The sequence below is a fragment of the Alligator mississippiensis genome, chromosome 9, assembly GCF_030867095.1.
Source record: "Alligator mississippiensis isolate rAllMis1 chromosome 9, rAllMis1, whole genome shotgun sequence".
NCBI lineage: Eukaryota > Metazoa > Chordata > Crocodylia > Alligatoridae > Alligator > Alligator mississippiensis.
The window spans coordinates 75529914-75549889 of record NC_081832.1 but is presented as its reverse complement, the minus strand read 5'-3'; the positions used below and the strand labels follow the sequence as shown (position 1 = coordinate 75549889).

The window sequence follows — 19976 nt, the reverse complement described above, 5'->3', positions numbered from 1 at the left end:
GAAGGAGGTACAGGAGGGGATGCATCAGCCCATAATTGGACTGATGGGGCCGCTCCAAGAGACTGGGAGAGATGTGCTGGGAGAAGTCCTAGCCCGGGCTCAGGATGCAGAGAGGTTAATTGGACGCCAAGGGGGGGCGATTGCAGCCACCCAGTTCAAAGAAAAGCTTAATGACACACCAAATTATATGGTTACCTATTCTAATGAAAGTGCCTACCCCAAAACTGATAGGGGGGTTGGGGGTCCAAATTATTGCCCCAGCCCACACTGGGTTAACCCCAGGGTATCAAAGGAAAGAGAGGGGGAAAATGGGATTCGGTCAGCAGTGTGGAAGTTTTTAATGCAGCATGGGGAACCAAAAGGGAGATGGCATGGGAAGCCTCTAGCCGAGCTGCTTATCAGAATGGCAGAGCTGACTGGGGAGGGAGCAGCACCTCCCCTTTCTAACAGGGGAGCAGCCTCAGCCCTGGCCTCCGAGGAGCACTGATGGAGCCCCCGTAATGGGACCCCTGAGCAGAGCCCTGGCTCATGGGAGAAATTGGGAACCCTCATTTGGGATCCAGGAGGGAGACCCCAAATACCTGTTACGGTGGGAACTCAAGGGCATACCAGTGCCCTCCTGAACACCGGAGCTGCACTAAATGTACGTGGGAGGAAATGGGACCTGAATCAGGACAATGGGTACATGTGTCCCAAGAAACTGTTGAAGGGGGCAGAATAGATCTAACCCTGAATCTAGCCTTGTGAAGAGGATTCCTTGTGTCATGAGGAGAGCATCCCAGCGACCCAGCTTGGAGAAAAGAAAAGAAAAAAAAAAAAAGTGAGCCATCACCACCCGACCCTCGAGGAACAGGGCAACCAATCTTTTAATCCTGCCGGCCACCCTTCTTGGCTAGCAGGAAGGAACGGCTCTGAGCCGTTGGAAAATACGCATCGGACGGGCTGATCAGTGCCCACCTCCATGTTGAGGCAGGAAAAGGCCAGAAATCCTTAACTTAGGATGGCCACCCTCCTGTAAGTAACTGCTCCACTTTTTCAGTATAAAAGAAAAGCACCCCAAGAATGGAAAATGCTGCGTGCACCGCCAGTGCACACATCAGCATTGCACTTTGTAAATGTGAATAATCAGCCATGCAAGGAGTTTTCCTTGGCAGGTTTGTGCGTGTTTGTTTTCTTTTGCAGAAGGCACAGTGTAGTCAAAGGTGACCCACAAACCATGAGGCCTCGCTACCACCAGCAGCATCTTCCTCATCACAGCCATGGCAAAAATTGTCTTGTCTGTTTGTGGTGTCTTCTTCTATGTTTTCTGTTTGTTTGTTTGGTTTGTTTGAAGTTGTCAGTTTAAATAGATATGATATCATAAAGATATAATAAGAGTAATTGGTAATACCTCCTCTAAAAATTGGCCCCGTCTGTGGATCCCAGACCAGAACACTTGTGTCCGGTTGGACTGGAAAGTTGCTCTGATGTTTGAAACAAGGGCAGCAATTCTCAAAAGGTTTGATATTCCACTTGGTTAGCAAAAGGATATTTATTAAGGGTCATGTGTACTTTGTTTTTTGGGGGGTTTGCTTTGTTTTTGTTTTTTCTCTGTACTTCTCTTAAGGATTTAAATGCTATTTAGAATATCAGTATAACAAGATGGTGTAAAAAAAAACTGCATTCAAAGTCATATTTTAATAAGCAAAGAGACAGCTATACCATTGTAACTGTGCAAATCAACCTGGTTATGCTATTTTCCTTCTCCGCTCCCCAAGGCTTTTCTCTTTCAATATCTTTTAACTGCCTAAGCTTTGTTTTCACTTCAAACCAGCTGAAGATGACGCACCTCCTGTCCATATAGCTGAACAACGGTGTTCAAACAATATAGTGACATTGTTGTCCCCAAAGGACAGTGAGTTCATGCCCGGTGCGCTTGTGCCAATAAACACACAGGGGTGGAGGATCCAACTTAATCTTTATTTCTGTGCAGAAAGTGGTGCTTGGCAATCGTTCACAAAGCAAGCACCCCCACCCCAGTGGGCGTCTGCCTTATATAGCTACGTAACAGGTTAAACTTGGTGATGTGATGAAATGTATAGCAAGCCCAGCAAGTAACCCCCCCTCCTGCTTCCCCCCAAGTAACCCCCCTTCCAGCTCCGGATCTTTGTTGATACAGCTTTCCCTTCTAGCGAGGCCAGCAATCAGCAACTACGCAACAAGCAATCTCCCCCAGCCTAAACAACCTACTCCATGCCCCTGGTTAGAGAAAATACTTTTTCAAAACATACAAAGCTGTTCCCTGGTGAAAATGCAGTGAAAGTCCAGGTGTGCTTCATCAAATCCCCCCTTCGAGGCTATGGCCTTTATGGAAAAAGCCCATAGTCCTCGACTATCTTTCTCATCTCCAGAAATCTCTTCGCTTTCTCCCGATTGTTTTGGATCGGGTTTGTAACTGATGATTTTACAAACATCACGCGGTGAACGGGGGAAGAAATTGATTTCTTGAGTACCTCACAACACATTGGCGAACACTGTATCCCACAACAGATTATCAAGAAAATACACATACTTGCCACAATTAATAGGAAAATTTGCTTAAGCCATGAAAAATTAGGAAGCCAAGAAGTAAGCCATGAGAAGTCGAACCCTTCCCCTTGCTTAATGTGGGACAGAACCTTTTTTAACTTCTGCACTTTTGACTCTATCAACTCGGAGTTACCTGTCAAATTAAAACAACACATTCCTTCGAATTCTTCACATCCGTGGTCATGCCTCAGCAATAAGTAATCTATGGCTGCTCTATTTTGCAGAGTAGCTCCTCTTAGTTCTTTCATTTCACTATTGAGGGCAGCTAGGGCCTGTGAAGTTGTATTTAGGCCCTTTGCCAGGGCACAGGCCACCTTACTAAGCTGCCTCTCAGCATCCACTACTAGGCCTGGCACCCCTACTATAAAAACTGCTAAGGACACTACCTCGGCCTCACTCAGGAGGTTTATGTCACTATCACAGGATTCATCTAGCACCTTCAAACCTCTCCGGTGACGCTTACTAGAGGTCTTAGGCATACCTGGTAGCCAGACAGTCAACCGGCCCAGAGCACAAGGGCCTCCTGTGGCATTGGCTGGGATATACGAATAGGCAGTCTTCCCACAAAGGAGGAACCACCCCCGGGGTAATATAACATGACTGTAGTTGCAAGATACATTAGTTATGTCTGAGCAATTGAAAATTTTCATTTCTTTGGTTAGGCTTTTGCAAGCTTGGGTACAGTTCACAAAACTGGCACAGCTGGTGTTACCAGGGGAGGTGACTGTCAATAAATCTATTTCAGAGGTACTAGCGTTTCTTTCTGTGGTAATGGTTCCCCACATGGGGTTGTTAGTGTAATTGGTTGGACCTCCTATTCCCCCAGATGTGAACCAAGTCTGATTCCGGAGTGCTTCCATTGGAGTGGGCACCCCTATAAGGCATGACGTGAAAATATCATCAACCGATATTCCACCTGCCAAACAAAAATGAGTGAACCCACACATTTTGATTCTTATCGAACCTTTGATGCACCAACCCCTTAGATCCTAGAAACATTACGCCTATGCAAAGAACTACTTTCCACATGATTGACCTTTAAACAGAAATTTAAGTCCTTCTACTGGCTCTGCTGTCCAACGGTGTCCGTTTGTGTCCGCTTCCGGTGCAACACTCCCAGCAACTTCTCCTGCCGGTGGCACTTCTGGTGCGGCCTTCACCCAAGCGTAGTGTATGCACGGTTTTACCCCCTGAACCTTCACTGCAGCGTGAGTGGTGAGAATCACAGGATACGGTCCCTTCCACCTGGGCTGAAGCGGCTCGTCTTTCCACGTCCGGACCAGCACCTCGTCTCCGATCTGGAACTTGTGGACTGGTGTATCTAGAGGGAGTGGAAGTCGTTCCTGGACATACCTGTGGAGAGAAGACAATACAGCAGACAAAGAATACAAATAATCTTTTGCCCAGCCTTCCCCTTTTACATGCATTTGACTCCCATGCGTCACCACTGGATTCTTAGGATATGGCTTGCCATATATTAATTCAAATGGACTAACTCCCAGTTTAGCTCTAGGGGCTATGCGCACTCTAAGCAAGGCAAGAGGCAGAGCTTTGGGCCATTTCAGCTGAGTATCCTGGCAAAGTTTAGCCAGCTGTCTTTTTAGAGTCTGATTCATTCGTTCCACCAGTCCACTTGACTGCGGTCTCCATGCGGTGTGAAGGTCCCATTGTCTGCTGTTTTTCTCATCTTAGGCCCCACTACAATTCTTTGGAGACCTTGGGTCATGGAGTCAGCTCCCATATGGGTGCTCTGGTGGTACTCTTGGAGCACTTTGCTAAGAATCAGTTTTGGCATCAGGATTTGTCCTTCAGGCAAAACCCACCATTCATCTTGTTGTTTTTTTGCTTCCTAATTTCTCTGTGAGTTGGTTCTCTTTTTCAGTATATTTGGGAGGTTCCTCAGGCAACGCTACCTGAGGCATCAATGCCAACATTTGAGCCTCCTGAACTTGTCCTCTAGCTGCCTTTTTCCACAGCATCTGCTCATCGATTTTTCTTACAACCTTACCATCTCCCTTTTGATGGACCTTACAGTGCACCACAGCTATCTCTAGTGGTTCCGTCACGGCTTCTAGTAATTTCAGGATCTCTGTTCCGTGTTTTACTGGGCTTTTGCTTGCCGTTAAGAGTCCTCTCTCTTTCCACATAGCTCTGTGGGCGTGTAAGATTCCAGAGGCATACTTCGAATCCGTGTATATAGTGGCTGTCTTTCCTTTTGCCAAATGGAGAGCTCAGGTCAGCGCAATAAGCTCAGCTTTCTGTGCAGAGGTATTTGGAGGCAAGGCGTTTGCTTCCACGGTATCCCATGATGTAACCACGGCATATCCCGCCTTTCGGGTTCCATTGTCCATGAAGCTGCTTCCATCTGTGTAGAATTCATTATCATTCTGCATTAGGTAGTGGGGCATCTTTAAGATCTGCCCGGCTAGCATACACACTCTCAATAGTTTTAATGCAATCATGCTGTAATCCTTCGTGGGTCAGCAGGTGGCACTTTTCCCTCATTTTTGCTGCAATTAACAACTCATCCACGTACTGTAACAGGGTACCTGATGTCCCTTTGTCCCACTTCTGAAGGTCCGTACTTAAGGCAGTGCTGAAAATAGTGGCACTGTTCTTAAAACCCTGAGGCAAAACTGTCCAGCACAATTGGGTTTTTTCTCCTAGTACTCGGGTCTTCCCACTCGAATGAAAAAACCCCTTGGCTGTTTCTTTCAAGTGGGATGCAAAAGAAGGCATTTTTCAGGTCCAGGACTGTAAACCATTGTTCCTCTGCAGACGAAGCAGCCAGCAAAGTATAAGGGTCCTGCACCACCGGATGGAGGGTCACCGTGACCTTGTTCACGGCTCTGAGGTCCTGAGCTTTCCAGGCTTCCTCAGTTGGTATCTTCATAGTAATTTTTCCCTCTGAAAAGATCAATTGGGCCTGCAATTTGCACAGCAAATCCCTCCCAAACAAAGGTATGGGGCACTCAGGCATATACAGGAACTGATGAGACACTTTCTTTCCTCCCAATTTGCATTCCACGGGTGGCACAAAAGGACGATGCGTCTGCTGGCCGGTGGCTCCAATTATGGGGATCTTAGTTTTTGATAAGGGTCCTTTAAAATTGGTTACAACTGAATGCGTGGCTTTGCTATCTACTAAAAAATCAATAAGTTCTCCCCCTACTCGCATTCTAACCAGGGGCTCGTCGGGGGAGACAGGGATTACTTCAGTGTTAGCCCCCAGTCCCCGTCACTCCTGGTCAGAGCCATCCAACATCAACAATCTTTCTTCCTCCTCTCGTCTCTTCTTCCCCCTCTTGGGGCACTAATTTTTCCAATGCCCTTCCTGCTTGCAAATAGCGCGCTGATTAGGTCTCAGCCTGGGACCCTGGCCATAGCCTCCCGGAGCATAGCTCATGCTTCCTCTATGCTCTCTACTTCCCCTGCCCCATCCTCGACTCCTCTGATCTACAATTGCCGCTGCCAACAACAATGCTTGTAACGACGCCTGTGCCTTTATTCTCTTATCTTCCTTTTTCTCCTTAACCTGATCTCTGTTGGAGTATACTTTATAAGCAATCTCAGTCATTTGGCTGATGCTCATTCCAGCTGCTCCTTCAGTCTTCTGTAGTTTTTTTTCTAATATCTGGGGCTGACTGTCCTATAAACAGTGTGTTAAACATCTTGGCATTTTCTGGCAGCTCCGGATCTAAATCCGTCCACTGTCTGGCTGCCTCGCACAACCTCTCATAAAAACTGGATGGATCCTCCTTCGGACCCTGCCGCACTTCATACAATTTAGACAAATTTTTCTGCTTGGGGATAGCCTCCCGGAGAGCAGCCAGCACAAACTCCCGATACAGCTCTAACTCCTTCTGGTCCCCTCGGGTGTTGGGATCCCAGTCTTGATTTTCCTTAGGGCAAAGTTCATCTACATCACCGGCTGGGTGACGCTGCTGTGCTATCGTGCGTGCTTTCTCTAAGACCAACCTCTTTTCTTCTGGAGTCAGAAGAGCGGCCAGTAAGGCCTGAATATCTATCCAGTTTGGTTGGTGGGTGAGAAAAATAGTAGAGAACAACTGTGCCATTGCCTCCGGATTCTGGCGATATTGGCCCACGGACTGTTTCCAATTTATCAAGTCTGCCGTGCTGAATGGCACATGGACAAAAACTGGTTCACCCTCAGGACCCACCACTTGTCGTAAAGGGGCCTGAACTACTGGTTGGGCCCCTGATCATAAGCGACTTGCCACAGGGCTAAACGCCCCATCTCCTACAGTCCCTTCTACTGCCAGATTGCTACCACCCGCATCCGCCGGACCCGGGGATGGCACCCCAGGGCTGTCAGGGGAAGTGAGGGACGACGGACTGGACGAGCCAGCCGGGAGTCCCTGACAAGCCGTTACAGGTGCAGTGAAAGTCCCCTGTGGTGACGCAGGGCTCACAGGATGAGACGGGGGAGCCATGGGAGCAATTAGCAACTGCACGTCTTCCTCCTCCGGCTCCTTTGGACATACTGTGGTGACCCCCCACAAAGCCATTACCCCACTTCCCCTAAATATCCCACACAACTTCTGTGTAACCTCATCCCTATACAAAGTCATATATGCCTCTACATAAAGCATCTCATCCCACTTCCCTTGGCGCCTACAAAACAACTGTAACTGCAAGATTGTGTTATAATCCAAAGACCCATTCTCCAGCCAGGCTGCACCATCCACAAGTTGGTACTGTGTCCAACATGTATTGCAATACCGAATCATAGATTCATAGATTCATAGATGTTAGGGTCGGAAGGGACCTCAATAGATCATCAAGTCCGACCCCCTGCATAAGCAGGAAAGAGTGCTGGGTCTAGATGACCCCAGCTAGATACTCGTCTAACCTCCTCTTGAAGACCCCCAGGGTAGGGGAGAGCACCACCTCCCTTGGGAGCCCGTTCCACACCTTGGCCACTCGAACTGTGAAGAAGTTCTTCCTAATGTCCAGTCTAAATCTGCTCTCTGCTAGCTTGTGGCCATTGCTTCTTGTAACCCCCGGGGGCGCCTTGGTGAATAAATCCTCACCAATTCCCTTCTGTGCCCCCGTGATGAACTTATAGGCAGCTACAAGGTCGCCTCTCAACCTTCTCTTGCGGAGGCTGAAAAGGTCCAGTTTCTCTAGTCTCTCCTCGTAGGGCTTGGTCTGCAGGCCCTTGACCATACGAGTTGCCCTTCGCTGTACCCTCTCCAGGTTATCCGCATCCTTCTTGAATCATCTGTTGTTTTGTCATAGGGTCACTTCCAAACTTTGGCCAATTTTTCAAAATGCATCCTAAGGGACTGCAGGGTGGAATCTTGGACTGGTTACTTCCCATTGTCCGACTACCGGACGGCGACCGCCACTCAGCCTCAGAACCAAACTGATTAAAGGGAGTTCATGGGGCTGCCACCCGATCTCACTCGCCTAGGGCGTCTACACGGTCGGAACTTTCAAAGCTGTCTCTTCCCCAACCTGCTCAAAATATGGAAAGAAGTACTCACCAGGCTGTTAAAACCTCCCTCGCCCCGTCCAATTAAGTTGGTCCTTCAAGCGTTGCACCGTTGTGCCCCTCCCCGACTCCGTCAGGCAACCAGGAGACGGTCAGACCTCCGACGAATAAGGTCGGTGGCGCCTGGCCCTCACGCCGTCCACAATTGTTGCTGGAGCCGAAGAGGTGGACCGGACAAGGCAGTCAGCTAGGGTCCCATCTGGGTCGCCAGAAATTGTTGTCCCCAAAGGACAGTGAGTTCGTGCCCGGTGCGCTTGTGCCAATAAACACACAGGGGTGAAGGATCCAACTTAATCTTTATTTCTGTGCAGAAAGTGGTGCTTGGCAATCGTTCGCAAAGCAAGCACCCCCACCCCAGTGGGCATTAGCCTTATATAGCCTCTTCTAGCCTTACACGCTAAGCAGTTTCTATAGGTTGTCTCTTTTGGTCACGGTGCCTTTCACCCTGGTTACAGACCCCTCCCTAGTCAGTTCGAACTTGCCTTCGTGCCTGTGTAATTTGCTGATGTAACACCTGTTATTCAGCCCGCTTAGCAAGCAACCCCCTTTTTCCAACTCCAGCAAGTAACCCCCTTCCAACTTCCCTCGGGACCTTGCTGATAGGCCTTTCCTTCTAGCAAGGCCAGCACTATCACTTTTAAAGTAACTAAGCAACAAGCGATCTCCCCCAGCCTAAACAACCTCCTCTATGCCCTTGGTTAGATAAAATACTTTTTTCAAAACATACAAAGCTGTTCCCGAAGTATAAAAACTAGTGAAAGTTCAGGGGTACCCATCATCGTTATGTCATTTTCCTTCTCCACCCCCCAAGGCTTTTCTCTTTCAATATCTTTTAATTGCCGAAGTTTTGTTTTCACTTCAAACCAGCTGAAGATGACGCACCTCCTGTCCATATAGCTGAACAACGGTGTTCAAACAATATAGTGACATCACCCTGGTGTAAGGCCGATGTCAAGGGGGGGAATAATGTAGCAGAAAGCCCCCTTTTCCTCTTGCCTGCATTTGCTCTCCCTTCTTTGGATATGTTTCTCTTTTTCTACCTTTCTTCCTTCCTCTTGCTTTCACTTTAAGATAAGGAATTGTGTTTTAAAATGTGTGTGTGTGCATTTTGTGTCTCCCCTTGTATTTTGGTATTTTTATCTATTTGTGTGCCATGGCATTTGTAGTTTATATTTTATACTCCTCACCTTTCAACTTGCAACTAAATGTGTTTGAGTAAGTTATATATTGTAACAATGTTAACAAGGGCAGGAATCAAACTGCCCTTCCCTGTATCAGGCTGGCCTCTGAAAGAGTGAGTGAATCAGTGATTGAATGTGTAACATGGAAGCAGGCAGCAATTCTCACCTGGAAGCTGAACTCAATAGAAGACAATGTAACAACCGGGAAATCTCTAAACCTCACTGATCAAGGGCTAGAAGCCCTGGCCTGACTTCATCAACACCAGAGACCAACTTTGGGGCTGAATATCTCCAGATCGACCACTCCCAGAGCCCTATTCTAAATTCATCAACGGACTCCCAAACCTGCACGTACATGTGGACAACCCCTGGGGCTGACAGATGCTGTCCAGTAGCCACCGAGGGGGGGAAGTCCCATGAGGGTCAATGACCCCTGGATTGGGCAAACCAGAAAACTGGGGAGTCACCAAAGTCTACCAGGGACAGATAAAAGGCAGTGAAAAGTGACCCTCGGTGGCGCCCTCTTGATCTCCAACTGGACCAGACCTGTCCAGCCAGAAGGACCAGCTGGCGACCCCCTTCTGGAAGATAACACCACGCTGAAAGAAGCCTCAACGACAGACTCCAGCGCTTGTAGGATAGGTATACCTGACTGTAGCTTGCTACTGTGTGTGTGCATGTGTGTGTGTGTGTGTGTGGGGCGGGGGGCACCAGCCCCAAGGTTTATGATTACAGTGTTTCAATCTGCCTAATAAACTAGAATTTTAAGGATCCCGAGTTGGACATTTGTAGCCAACACACCTATAAAGACCCTGTAGCCTGGGTTCAACGCCATCGCCCCAAGTCACGGCCTTGCTAGACTCAGTTTTTCCTCCTAATCTCATCAGCTGCATCGCCGGCTGCGCTTTCTGGCTCTGCCTTGCGTCCCTCGGAGCTGTGACGGATGCCGTAGCCAAAGTAGATGAGGAAACCTGGGGATGCACAGAGCAGCGATGGGGGGCTTCATCCTCCCACAGCCCACATCCTCCCCCTTCCCTGCCTCTCCTCCACCCGCACAGAAAGCCTCTCCGAAGCAAAGACAAGTACATGGTGGGTGTATAGAGAACGGGCGTTGGGGGTGTTTGTCTTGCAGCCGTGCATGGATGGTGTCTATCACGACCAGGCCAAGATGTTTTGGGAAGGCAGCATGCCGCAGTGCCATAGGGGATGAGGACCAGACACAGACAGCCCACAACCCCCTTGAAACGCCGGTGCCTGGAGGCTTACCGATCACCATCCACACCGCGTACCCCAGCCAGGTGTCCGTGCCCAGCTGGGCCATCAGGTAGCTGTTGGCGAGGAGGCTGAGCAGAGGCAGGAAGGGCAGGCAGGGAACCTGGGGCAAATACACGGGGGCTTTCAGAGCAGGTTAGCACCGGCACCAGGGAACAGGAGGAACGGAGACGGGGGGAATGGGAGCTCAAGGGTGTAGGAAGAGAGGGGTGGCAACCACAGGGACCCGAGGAGACGGTGACCCTGGTGCAGTCAAGGAGAACAGGACACCATGTTTCCTTCCCCTATGCTGACTCCTGCTCACCTTGAAGGACGTCTTCCTCTTGCTCTGAGGCTGCCTCCAGATGACGAGAGCCCCCCCCAAAATCCCCAGGAGAGGGAGAACCAGACCAGTGATGCACCAGGCTTCCCCAGAGACCAGGCACTGCTGCCCAGCCACGGTCACGGCACTCGCCGTGCACACCAGCAGGGCTGGGGAGAGGACCACAAAGACACTTTCAGGAGCCGGCTAATGACCAGAGAGTCCCTCACCCCCAAACCGAGCCTGCCTCCAGCTCCAGCACAGCACCCCGGGGAGCAGAGAGCAGCAAGGAAAGGGACTCGAGTGTGTACCGATGAGTGTCACGGCACAGGACACCAGGCTGTAGGAGCGCAGGGTTGGACGCATGGGTGGACGGAGGAGCAAGTCCAGCCGCAGCCTTCTGGCCATCCCCTTGGCATCCGGGGGGTCCTGCGAGTCAGATGCAGGCTGGTACCTGTGGAAAGAGGTGCCAGGCCAGGACGGGTGAGGGCTGCGCTTCTCTCAGCCTCCTGCATGGACGCCGCGACCCACTCTCCCATCATCCCTCGGGGAGATGTAGGGGGCACCTTGTCCATTTTGCACTGGACTGGGAAGGCCTGGCTGCACTGCCCCGCAGGCCGCAGCCCTGACCGGCGTGCTGCAAGACCCCTTGCCGAGCAAGGCAGGGAAGGACATGGGGACCCAGGAGAAGAAAGGCTACTCCTTGCAGTGCTGAAAGCCCCTGCATCCCGGTCTAGCAAGCCAAGACCTGCTGGGACGCGGGAAACAGCTGCTCCGTGGCTTTTACCTGAGGAGGAGGACGCAGACAGCGACCAGGGTGTAAGCCAGCAGCGTGCCGATGGACATCATGTCCACCAGGGTTTTCAGGTCAAAGAGGAAGGCCATCACAGCTGCGGACACAAGGCAGGGTGAGCTTCCAGCCACCGAATCAGGCCCGCAGGGATCTCGTGTCTGCCCAGAGCTCAGACCTTAGGACACACCTCTGCCAGCCAAAGAGGCCACGGTGGTCTCTCCTTAGAGGTCATGGTCGGAGTCGCTGGTGGACAGGACTCAGCCATCTCCTGTCTTTGGGGACAACTGTGCCACCACCACAGTCCCCGCTGGCCTGGGACACCGCGTGGGGAAGACCACGAGCCTGGAGGCCCGGTTGTGTTGGTGGGAGCGCTAGCTGCTGGGAAGACCCCCATGGTTTGGAAAGACAAAGCTCAGCCTGTATAAGCCGTGCAGCCCTAAGCTGGGGTCCCCGGTGCCCTCGGCTCTAACTGCAGCTCACCACGGTTCATCCTGGTTTGGATCCCAGTCCGGTTTGCTTTGGCTTGTGCTGCACGGACCTTCCTGGCGAGAGGCGGCTTTGTGGGCATGATCGCTCTGGGGAGCCCGCGGCCTTTGCTGCTGCAAGACCCACCTACCTGCCACTGCCCCCGACACCAGGGTGGCGACCACGGGGCTCTGGCGGCTGCTGACTTTAGCCAGAGGTTTGAAAAGGAGCCCGTCTCTGGCCATGGCAAACAGGATGCGTGGCATGGGGAACATGGAGCCCAGCAGGCTGCGAAGGAGGAGGGACAGGGACATGAGCCACCTACCTTCGTCCGCTCGTCTCCTTTCTCTTGCTGAGCTGTGCTGTGTATTGGGCCAGGCCTTTGACCCTTGCTGCACTATCTTGACCCTTGCTGCATCACCCTCCCTGAAATGGCCTCCTCACCTGGTGGTCAGGGCACACAGCGAGCCCACGGCCACCGCGTACTTGGCCGCGCTCCAGCCCACGTACTCGAAAGCTGCTGGCAGGGGGCTCAGGGGGTCCAAGAGGTGATAGGGTATCATGAGCGTCAGGGCGGCCGAGACCCCGAAGTACGCCAGGAAGCAGACCAGGAGGGAGACGACGATGCCCAGCGGGATGGATTTCTGGGGGTGCTTCACTTCCTCCCCTGGGAAACACAAGCCTGGCTGGTTAAACGTGGGCGTTTCACGTGGTCCCGTGGCTGCCGCAGCACCACTGCCCCCACTCCTGACCCTCACCAGCTTCCCAAATGCAGCAAAAGACTCGGAGGGGCTGAGCAAGTCCAGCCCAGAGTCCTGGATGCTAAGCCTGGCATTTACTAGGATGCCTTCTGCAGCTCTGGGCAGCGTCCCTGTGTGTACCCGGGGCTGGCGCTCATGTATTCCCCCCGCTTCTCACTTACCGGTGGTGGCAATGCAATCAAACCCAACGAACGCATAGAAGCAGGTGGCGGCTCCGGCTAGCGTCCCGCTGAACCCAAAGGGCATGAAGCCCCCAACCCCGAACGCTGATGTCCCATTGCTTGCCAAGGACTGGTTACTACGGGCAGAAGGAGGGAGCAGGAGTCAGCCTGGGGGACCCCCCCCCCACCACCCCCAGGGGCAAGTGGTGCCCTGTCTCACTCCCATCTGCTAGGCCTTGGGGAGGACAGGTTCAATCCCCTACTACCAACTCCCTGTATAACCTTGGTGACATCCCTTAGCTGCTCAAACAGCGGCAGAACAGGACGTCAGCCCTGCCCTTCCTTGTGCTACGGACAGAGACCTTCCCTGGGCTCCTACCTTGCAGGGAGCCCCTCCTGCCTGGGAAAGCCTGGTTCACTTTTTCTTGGGTCGCTCCCTATTTTAATCAGCTCTGCCAAGTTGGTGCAATGTTGCAGCAGGCATTGTTTCTTCAGATGGATTTGGCAAGCTTACCAGGTCCCGGCTCGGAGCCATGCAGTTGTCAGCCTGGTCCCCCTGTCCCCCTGTGCTAGTCTGGCTGCCTTCCTCCAAGCCCACAAAACAGAAAGCATCCAGGGTGCTTGCTTGCATCACGCCTGCAGCCACGGCCTGAACATCCCTGAGCCACAGGAGAAGACTTGCATGCTGCGATTGGTGCCCCAAGGGGAGCCCTGCCTCTGCTGGCATCACCCCAGCTGCACGGGGTGCAGAGCAATCATAGGTGCAAGCTGACACCATATCCAAGCGCACTCAGCCATTTTCTCTTCCAGCCCCGTGACGGAGCCAGGGGCCTGGGCTCAAAGCAGAGAAATAAGCAGCCACATCGATAGGCAGCGTCGGTGAATTTGATGCAAGGCAGCAAACTCGGGGGGTGTCTAGGAACGCTTCAAACAGCTTGTAGCCTGCAACTCTGTTCCCCGAGCACAGCGGGCTTCCCCCTGGCAGACAGCGGTGGGGTCCAGGGTCGACAGGCTACCATGCACTGTGGCAGTGGATTTGCATGGTGTTCAGGTAATGAGTTGCCTGAGTCGGGGGGCAGGATACTTCCAAGCGGCTCGAGAGGATGCAGCCAGACTCGCTGATAGTCCCATATCTTCTTATGTTCTCCTGCTTCCCGTGCTGCTCTCTCCCAGCTCGTGTCCTTAGGGCAGGGTGGAGGAGGTGATGCCTTGCGCCTCAGGTGTTGCAGGTAGTGCTGTGCCTTTACCTGCCCTCGCTGGGTGTGCCTGCCCAAGCACCAGGTCTGCTCCCTGCCAGCCCTGTTGCCTTGTGCTAGTCTAGAGCTCCCTACAGTGGAGTTGTCTAGATAGACCAGCTTGGGCTCCCACTAATAACTGCACCACCAATAAACACTTCCCACCCAGTGCTGTTCATAGTCCCCTCTCCAGCACCCTGGGGAGAGGGGCTTCATGGCACGCCCAGAGCTGGGAGGTCGCTCTGAGCAGGCTTTAGGGTGCTGGGAAACACGACTGGTACAGCTGGTGAGAAGGCAAACGGGATATTTAAAACAGTTGGATCAGGGATGGACGATCCTTGATAAAGCAACTTGTCCAAAGGGGAATAAAGAGCAGGGCACGAGGCCATCGCCAGGCTCTCACCTGGCTGCGTGGACCACCATCCTCCTCAGGTCGTCCACACTCAGCCGCCAGTTCCTCACGTCCCCCTTGATGAAGCCGCTCACCATCACGAATGCCAGGACAAGCACGTTCACGACGGTGAAGGCTTTGTTGACCGTGGTAGACTCTTTCACGCCAAAGGAAAGGAGCCCTGGGGACCCCAAGCGAAACAGCGGGGAACTCAGGGGCTTGAGGGGTGGCTGGTACCACGGGGGAAGGGACCAGGACGGGAGGCACCGGGGTGAGCGAGCATGCACGTTTTTCATCTTGGGGCACCTGAGCTCAAGAGATTCCCTTTAAGTGCTTCGTGCAAGGCTGCAGGGTGCAGGGAGCTGGACGATGAAACTGGCCTTGGATGGGGAGATTTCTCCTTGCCTCCAGCATGCAATGCTACAGCCTCTGCAGTGAGGTCCTGCCCCAGCATAGCAGAGGCACAGCTGAGCTGGGGGTGCAGGCCAGGGACGGGAATACCCAGAGAGGTTGGGGGCAGCAATGGGGCACTGGAGGCTCCCTCTGGGGCAGCGCAGAGGAGGGCAGGAGGCTGCAGGGCTCTAGAAGCAAGTCCAGCATCCAAAAAGCAATGCATCGAGTGAAAACAACTGCAAGCTTTGTACCTGACAGCATAGCAATGAGGCAGACGGCAAAGATGTCCGGGTATTTGGCCAGCCCGGGAGAACCCATGGCCAGGTAGGTGCCGAAAAAGCTCCCCATCTTCTTACCAAGCAGCTCATCGAACGTGGCGCTCCAGGCCCTGGCGACACTGGAGGTCCCTGGGAAGAGGCAGCAGTGAGCAAAGCCAGCGGCACAGAGAGGCCGGACCTCCTTCCCCGACATGAATGCAAGGCAGGGCAACCCACTCCTCTCCACCACGCTCCCTCCTCCTGCTTCTCTGACTTGCCCCGTCCGTCCCCCCATCGCAGACTGCCTGTCTCCTTCCCCTGATTCTCTGCCCTGTCTTCTGCTAGGCCTGGCTGCAAAAACACTCTTCTGAAAAGTGCGCTGGGTCAGAATTGGGCCTCATTTTCCGCATGTTGAAAAAGAGCTGGTTTTCCCCTTTCCCCACATTTTGGACTCCCCCCACCTGTATTCTGCATCAAAAAGGCTACCACCACTTCAATGGATTGAATACCAGCAGATACCCAACTTTCCTGATGGCTGCGATCAACGTTTCCCAAGGAACTGGGGGGAAAGAGATGTGAATTTATTTTAAAAGCAAAAAGAGTTGGATTATTTTGGGAGGGGGGTCTGGTACCGATGACATAGGACAGCAATAGGTTCCATCCGGTCACGAACGCCCACAGCTCGCCCACCGTCACGTAGCTGTAGAGATACGCCGAGCCGGTCAGCGGCACGCGGGCCCCGAACTCCGCGTAGCACAGCCCGGCCAGGATGGAGACCAGGGCTGCGATCAGGAAAGAGATGATGATGCTGGGCCCCGAGCTGGCTTTGGCCACTTCCCCTGCCAGGACATACACCCCGGCCCCCAGCGTGCTGCCCACCCCCAGCGCCACGAGGTCCAGGGTGGAGAGGCAGCGGCGGAGGGCAGATCCCTCGGAGCTGCCGGGGGCAATCGGCTTCCTCCGGGAAAGCATCTGGAAGACGGACCTCAGGGCTCCCCAGGCCGACATCTGGAAGACAGGAAATGCTGGGGAGGGGGGACAGCTGCGTGCCAGGCGGTTGCCCCGGGGAGGTGCCAAATTTGCCCATCTTTGCAGCTTCCTCCTGGCTCCGAGATGAGATCTCCATTACATGAACCAGCCCCCAAACATCCTCCTGGGAGCATTTGCGGGGTGTCGCTGAGGTGGAGAAGTCGAACTGGTGGGACACTGTTGGCATGGCAGTCCCGGTCCAAGAGCAGACAACCGGGCACCAAGAGTCATTTGCCCATCTCAAAGTGCCTTGGGAAATGCCACTCTCCCCATTTTACTGTTGGGGAAACTGAGGCCGAGAGAGGCAAAGTAACTTCCCCGAGGTGCCACCACAAAGCTAGGACTGACCCGTGAGACAGCAGCCTGTGCCCAGCGCACCGGACCATGCTCATGGCCTGAACGGTCAACGGCAGTGATGCCCTTTGGCCCCTGCCAGCTGGCAGCAGTGCCCGGGGATGCGTCTCAGCATCCCCCCTGCTGCTCATGCATTCCTGGGGGCAGCCCGGGGTTTATTAGGCTTTTACCCAGCCACTTTCTGCAGGTCAGGCTCAAGGGCTCAGCAAATGCGCACTGAAATCCTGTGCCTCCTTCTGCCCCGCCTGGAGCCTCTGCCCCACCTTGGAGAGCAGCAAGGTGCCTGCTTGCTTTTAAATCACCTAAATCTGCTACTTGCAGTGTCGGTGCCACGTGCGTCTGGGAACCCTGGGTCACGGCAGTTCGATTGGGAGCTCTGCAAAAGGGCTCCCACGGGACTGAGGCTGCAGGGAGGGTGCTGGCCGCAGCCCAGTCTCTGAACTGGGACCGTGCCTGCCTGGCACTGGTCCTGCCATTGAGCAACGGAAGCAGCTCATGGCACCCTCTTCCCTGGATGCACAGGTCAGCCTGGAGCCCCGAATGCAGCGTGGTTGTCCTGTCCAGCACCCCACTCCTGCCAGGGCCACGGCCGTGCCGGCAGCACCACTGAGGCCATCACCACATCCCAGTGGCTCCAGGAGCAACGGGTCAGCATCCCCAAGCCCTCCATGGATGGGACGGGCTGTGTCTGAGCCAGGGGGCTCAGAAGCAGCGTCCTTTCTGCCCTGTCTCTTTGGCCATGTCTTGCCTGGCTTATTGCCATGAGAGGCATGAAACCAATATAAAGTCCTGTGTATCAGATCCTGCTCAACACACGACCCTGCTCGCTTTCTTGGGCCTGTTCTCGTGTTTCACCTGCACGTGGTCTCATGGAAACTCTACCCTGGCTTCTCCCCATCCTCTGCCCATCCGGCCCCAAGCCGCCGCTGTCCCAGGTGGGTGACATCCCTTCCTCTTTGCCAACCGCTCTCCAGCCACTTTGCATTGCAAAGTCTGACCCGATTCTTTTTTTCTTTCCCTTTCCAAAATAAACTACTTACGTTTCGGCTCCTTCGGGATAGCGCGTGCCAGCTCCGACCTGAGAGCGAGCCGGAGACATCCAGCCGTGGAGGGGAATAGTTACGCTCTCCGCACTTCAATCCATATCATCAGAGGCTTGGCCTTTCCCTCGGCCGGCCTGCCCACCTACCCCTGCCCTCCACCGGCCACTCCGGTGGGCCGCACAATGGGGAATCTGTGCAGAAATATTTTTCCCACAACAGTTTCCAAATCATACTCGTGGCACACAATGCTAATAGGCTCAAGCGTATTATCCACCAGCTTTAATTAGCATTTGGACATTCCCAGGGCTGGTTGAGAAGGAGTAGCCTTGTCCTCTTCAGTTTTTTCTCCTGTTTTGCCCTCTCTTTCTCCCACACATTGGGAGCCATGCTGTTTGTTCCTTTTAGGGTCAAAAGGCAAAGAAGGACAGTCAGGGATGGAGAAGAGGACACTGAAAGCTAAACCCAAAGGGGACTGGACAAATAAACACCTGGGGCAAAGGTCCGCTGGTAGGTGCAGAACAGGATAGCGAGGGGGGCAGCCTCTGAACTAAAACTTCCTACCCCTTTGAATGCAGGAAACTGCCGTGGGAGAGGAGCAGAGGGTGGGAAACCCCCCGCCACAAGTGCCTCTACACATGCATTAAAATGCTTTAGTTAATGCGCATTAAATCTAGCACCTCCATTGGGAGGTACAAGGAAAATAGACATTAACCTGTTTTAATGCGCATTTACTAAAGAGCATGGCTTTTCAGTGATGCTTCATGTGCATTAGTCTATTTTAATGCACATTAGCTAAATGGCACCATTTTTTTAGCGACACTTTAATGTGCATTAAAAGAGGCTAATGTGCATTAAAATGCACTTAGACATGCCCAGCGTGAGACAGGAGGCTGGGCTAGATGGGTCCAGGATGCGTCCCAGCAAAGGTAGCTCTTATGGAGAGTTAACGCTGCAGAGAAGCAGTGGGAGGGGAAGGGCTGTGCGGAGGGCCGCGGAGGGAGATGTTACAGCCGGTCCGGCCCTAAACTGTACGTCTGCGGGGGGCATTGCGGCAGTTTTGGCTGCCGGTCAGCTGTGGTTCAGACAGCAGCCGGAGTCCCGGACTTCAGCACATGGCCAAGGCTGTGGGGGCCATGCCCTTCCCTAGTGTTTTGCCTCCGTCCATCTTCAAATGCTATTGCCTGGTATCACCAGGTCCTGCCCCGTGCGGCGCGTCTGTTTGCAGGTGGCAGAAGGGATGTGCAGAGAGCTGCAAAGTCACAGAGTCCGCGCAGGACTCCAGAGAGCAGGGGCCGCTGCCGGGGCAGGCGAGGCAGGACTGGACACCGACGCTGCTCTCCGGCGCAGGGAAGAGGGTGGCCTGGCGTGGCCGGTGGCGAACAAGGCATTTATTGTCCTCAGCGGCTGCCACGAGGGAGCTGCCTCTTCTAAGGCACCAGATCACGGCGCCGGGCGTGAGCGTCACCCCAGCCAACTCAGAAACCGAAGAAAAAGGCTGGGGTTGTATTACCAAGCAGGCCAGGTCCGGAGGATGTGCCGGTGGGTGGATCTGAACTCGGGCTCCCAGCAAACGTCCACAAAGCTCGTGCTTTCCCCTGCCACTCCAACCCCCTGCTTCTCAGTGCTGAGACCACCACCAACTCCTGCACCCCCATCCTTCTGCCTGGCTCATATCCAGATGGCAGGGGCCGTCTCGGTCCCAGGTGATGGGAGCTCCTGGGCTTACCCACAGCACAAATAGGAAATGATGCTAATAACGAACCCAGCTCTGCAACGAGGGCAGTGCTATTCATTTGGGGAGGGAGCATCGCATCAGGGGAGCAAAGCAAAGTCCCCCTTCACTTCTGCCAGAATAGAAAGCCCTTATCTCTACTTGGGTTAGTCTATAAGGTGCAAGCCTACCCTGCCCTTCTGCTTTAGCCATACCTGGGATGCTACCTCCGCCCGTTCCTACAGACCCTGCTGCCTCCTTTTTCCAGGTCTTTGCCTTCCTTACCAGCCTTGCTGCCTCAGTTTACCTGCTGAAGTGGGAAGGACAGGATCCCCAGCCGTGAGCCAGGATAGGCAGCAGAGGGCAGTGCTGGTTCACGCACCGGGCAGCAGCGGGGCTGGGCTGGGCTGGGGGTCTCGGGCCAGGAGAGTGGTCAGCACAGGAGGGGGGCAGAGAAGGCGATGGGCATGGAGGGGCATGGGTGGAAGAGGCGGCCGGCTGGGAGCGGATGGGTACTGTTTCACTGGGCTCCAAGCTGCTTCC

The 19976-nt window shown here is 53.6% G+C and overlaps 2 protein-coding genes across 2 annotated transcripts; both read right to left on the bottom strand.

Moving 5' to 3' along the window:
* Positions 1–1938: 1938 nt before the first annotated feature.
* LOC132243357 (syncytin-A-like) lies at positions 1939–8567 on the bottom strand. The gene is made up of 2 exons (XM_059712924.1): positions 8079–8567; positions 1939–3921 (listed from the first exon to the last, which is right to left on the bottom strand). The coding sequence occupies exon 2, from the start codon at positions 3513–3515 to the stop codon at positions 2346–2348; it is 1170 nt and encodes a 389-aa protein (XP_059568907.1). The 5' UTR covers positions 3516–3921; positions 8079–8567; the 3' UTR covers positions 1939–2345.
* A 496-nt stretch (positions 8568–9063) lies between these two features.
* Positions 9064–16274, bottom strand: LOC102566663 (cationic amino acid transporter 2). The gene is given in 11 exon segments (XM_019496732.2): positions 9064–10238; positions 10534–10642; positions 10844–11010; positions 11152–11294; positions 11622–11730; positions 12250–12386; positions 12543–12765; positions 13021–13157; positions 14659–14827; positions 15291–15446; positions 15929–16274. Coding segments are annotated over 11 exon segments (1800 nt in total). The 5' UTR covers positions 16269–16274; the 3' UTR covers positions 9064–10128.
* Positions 16275–19976: the final 3702 nt, after the last annotated feature.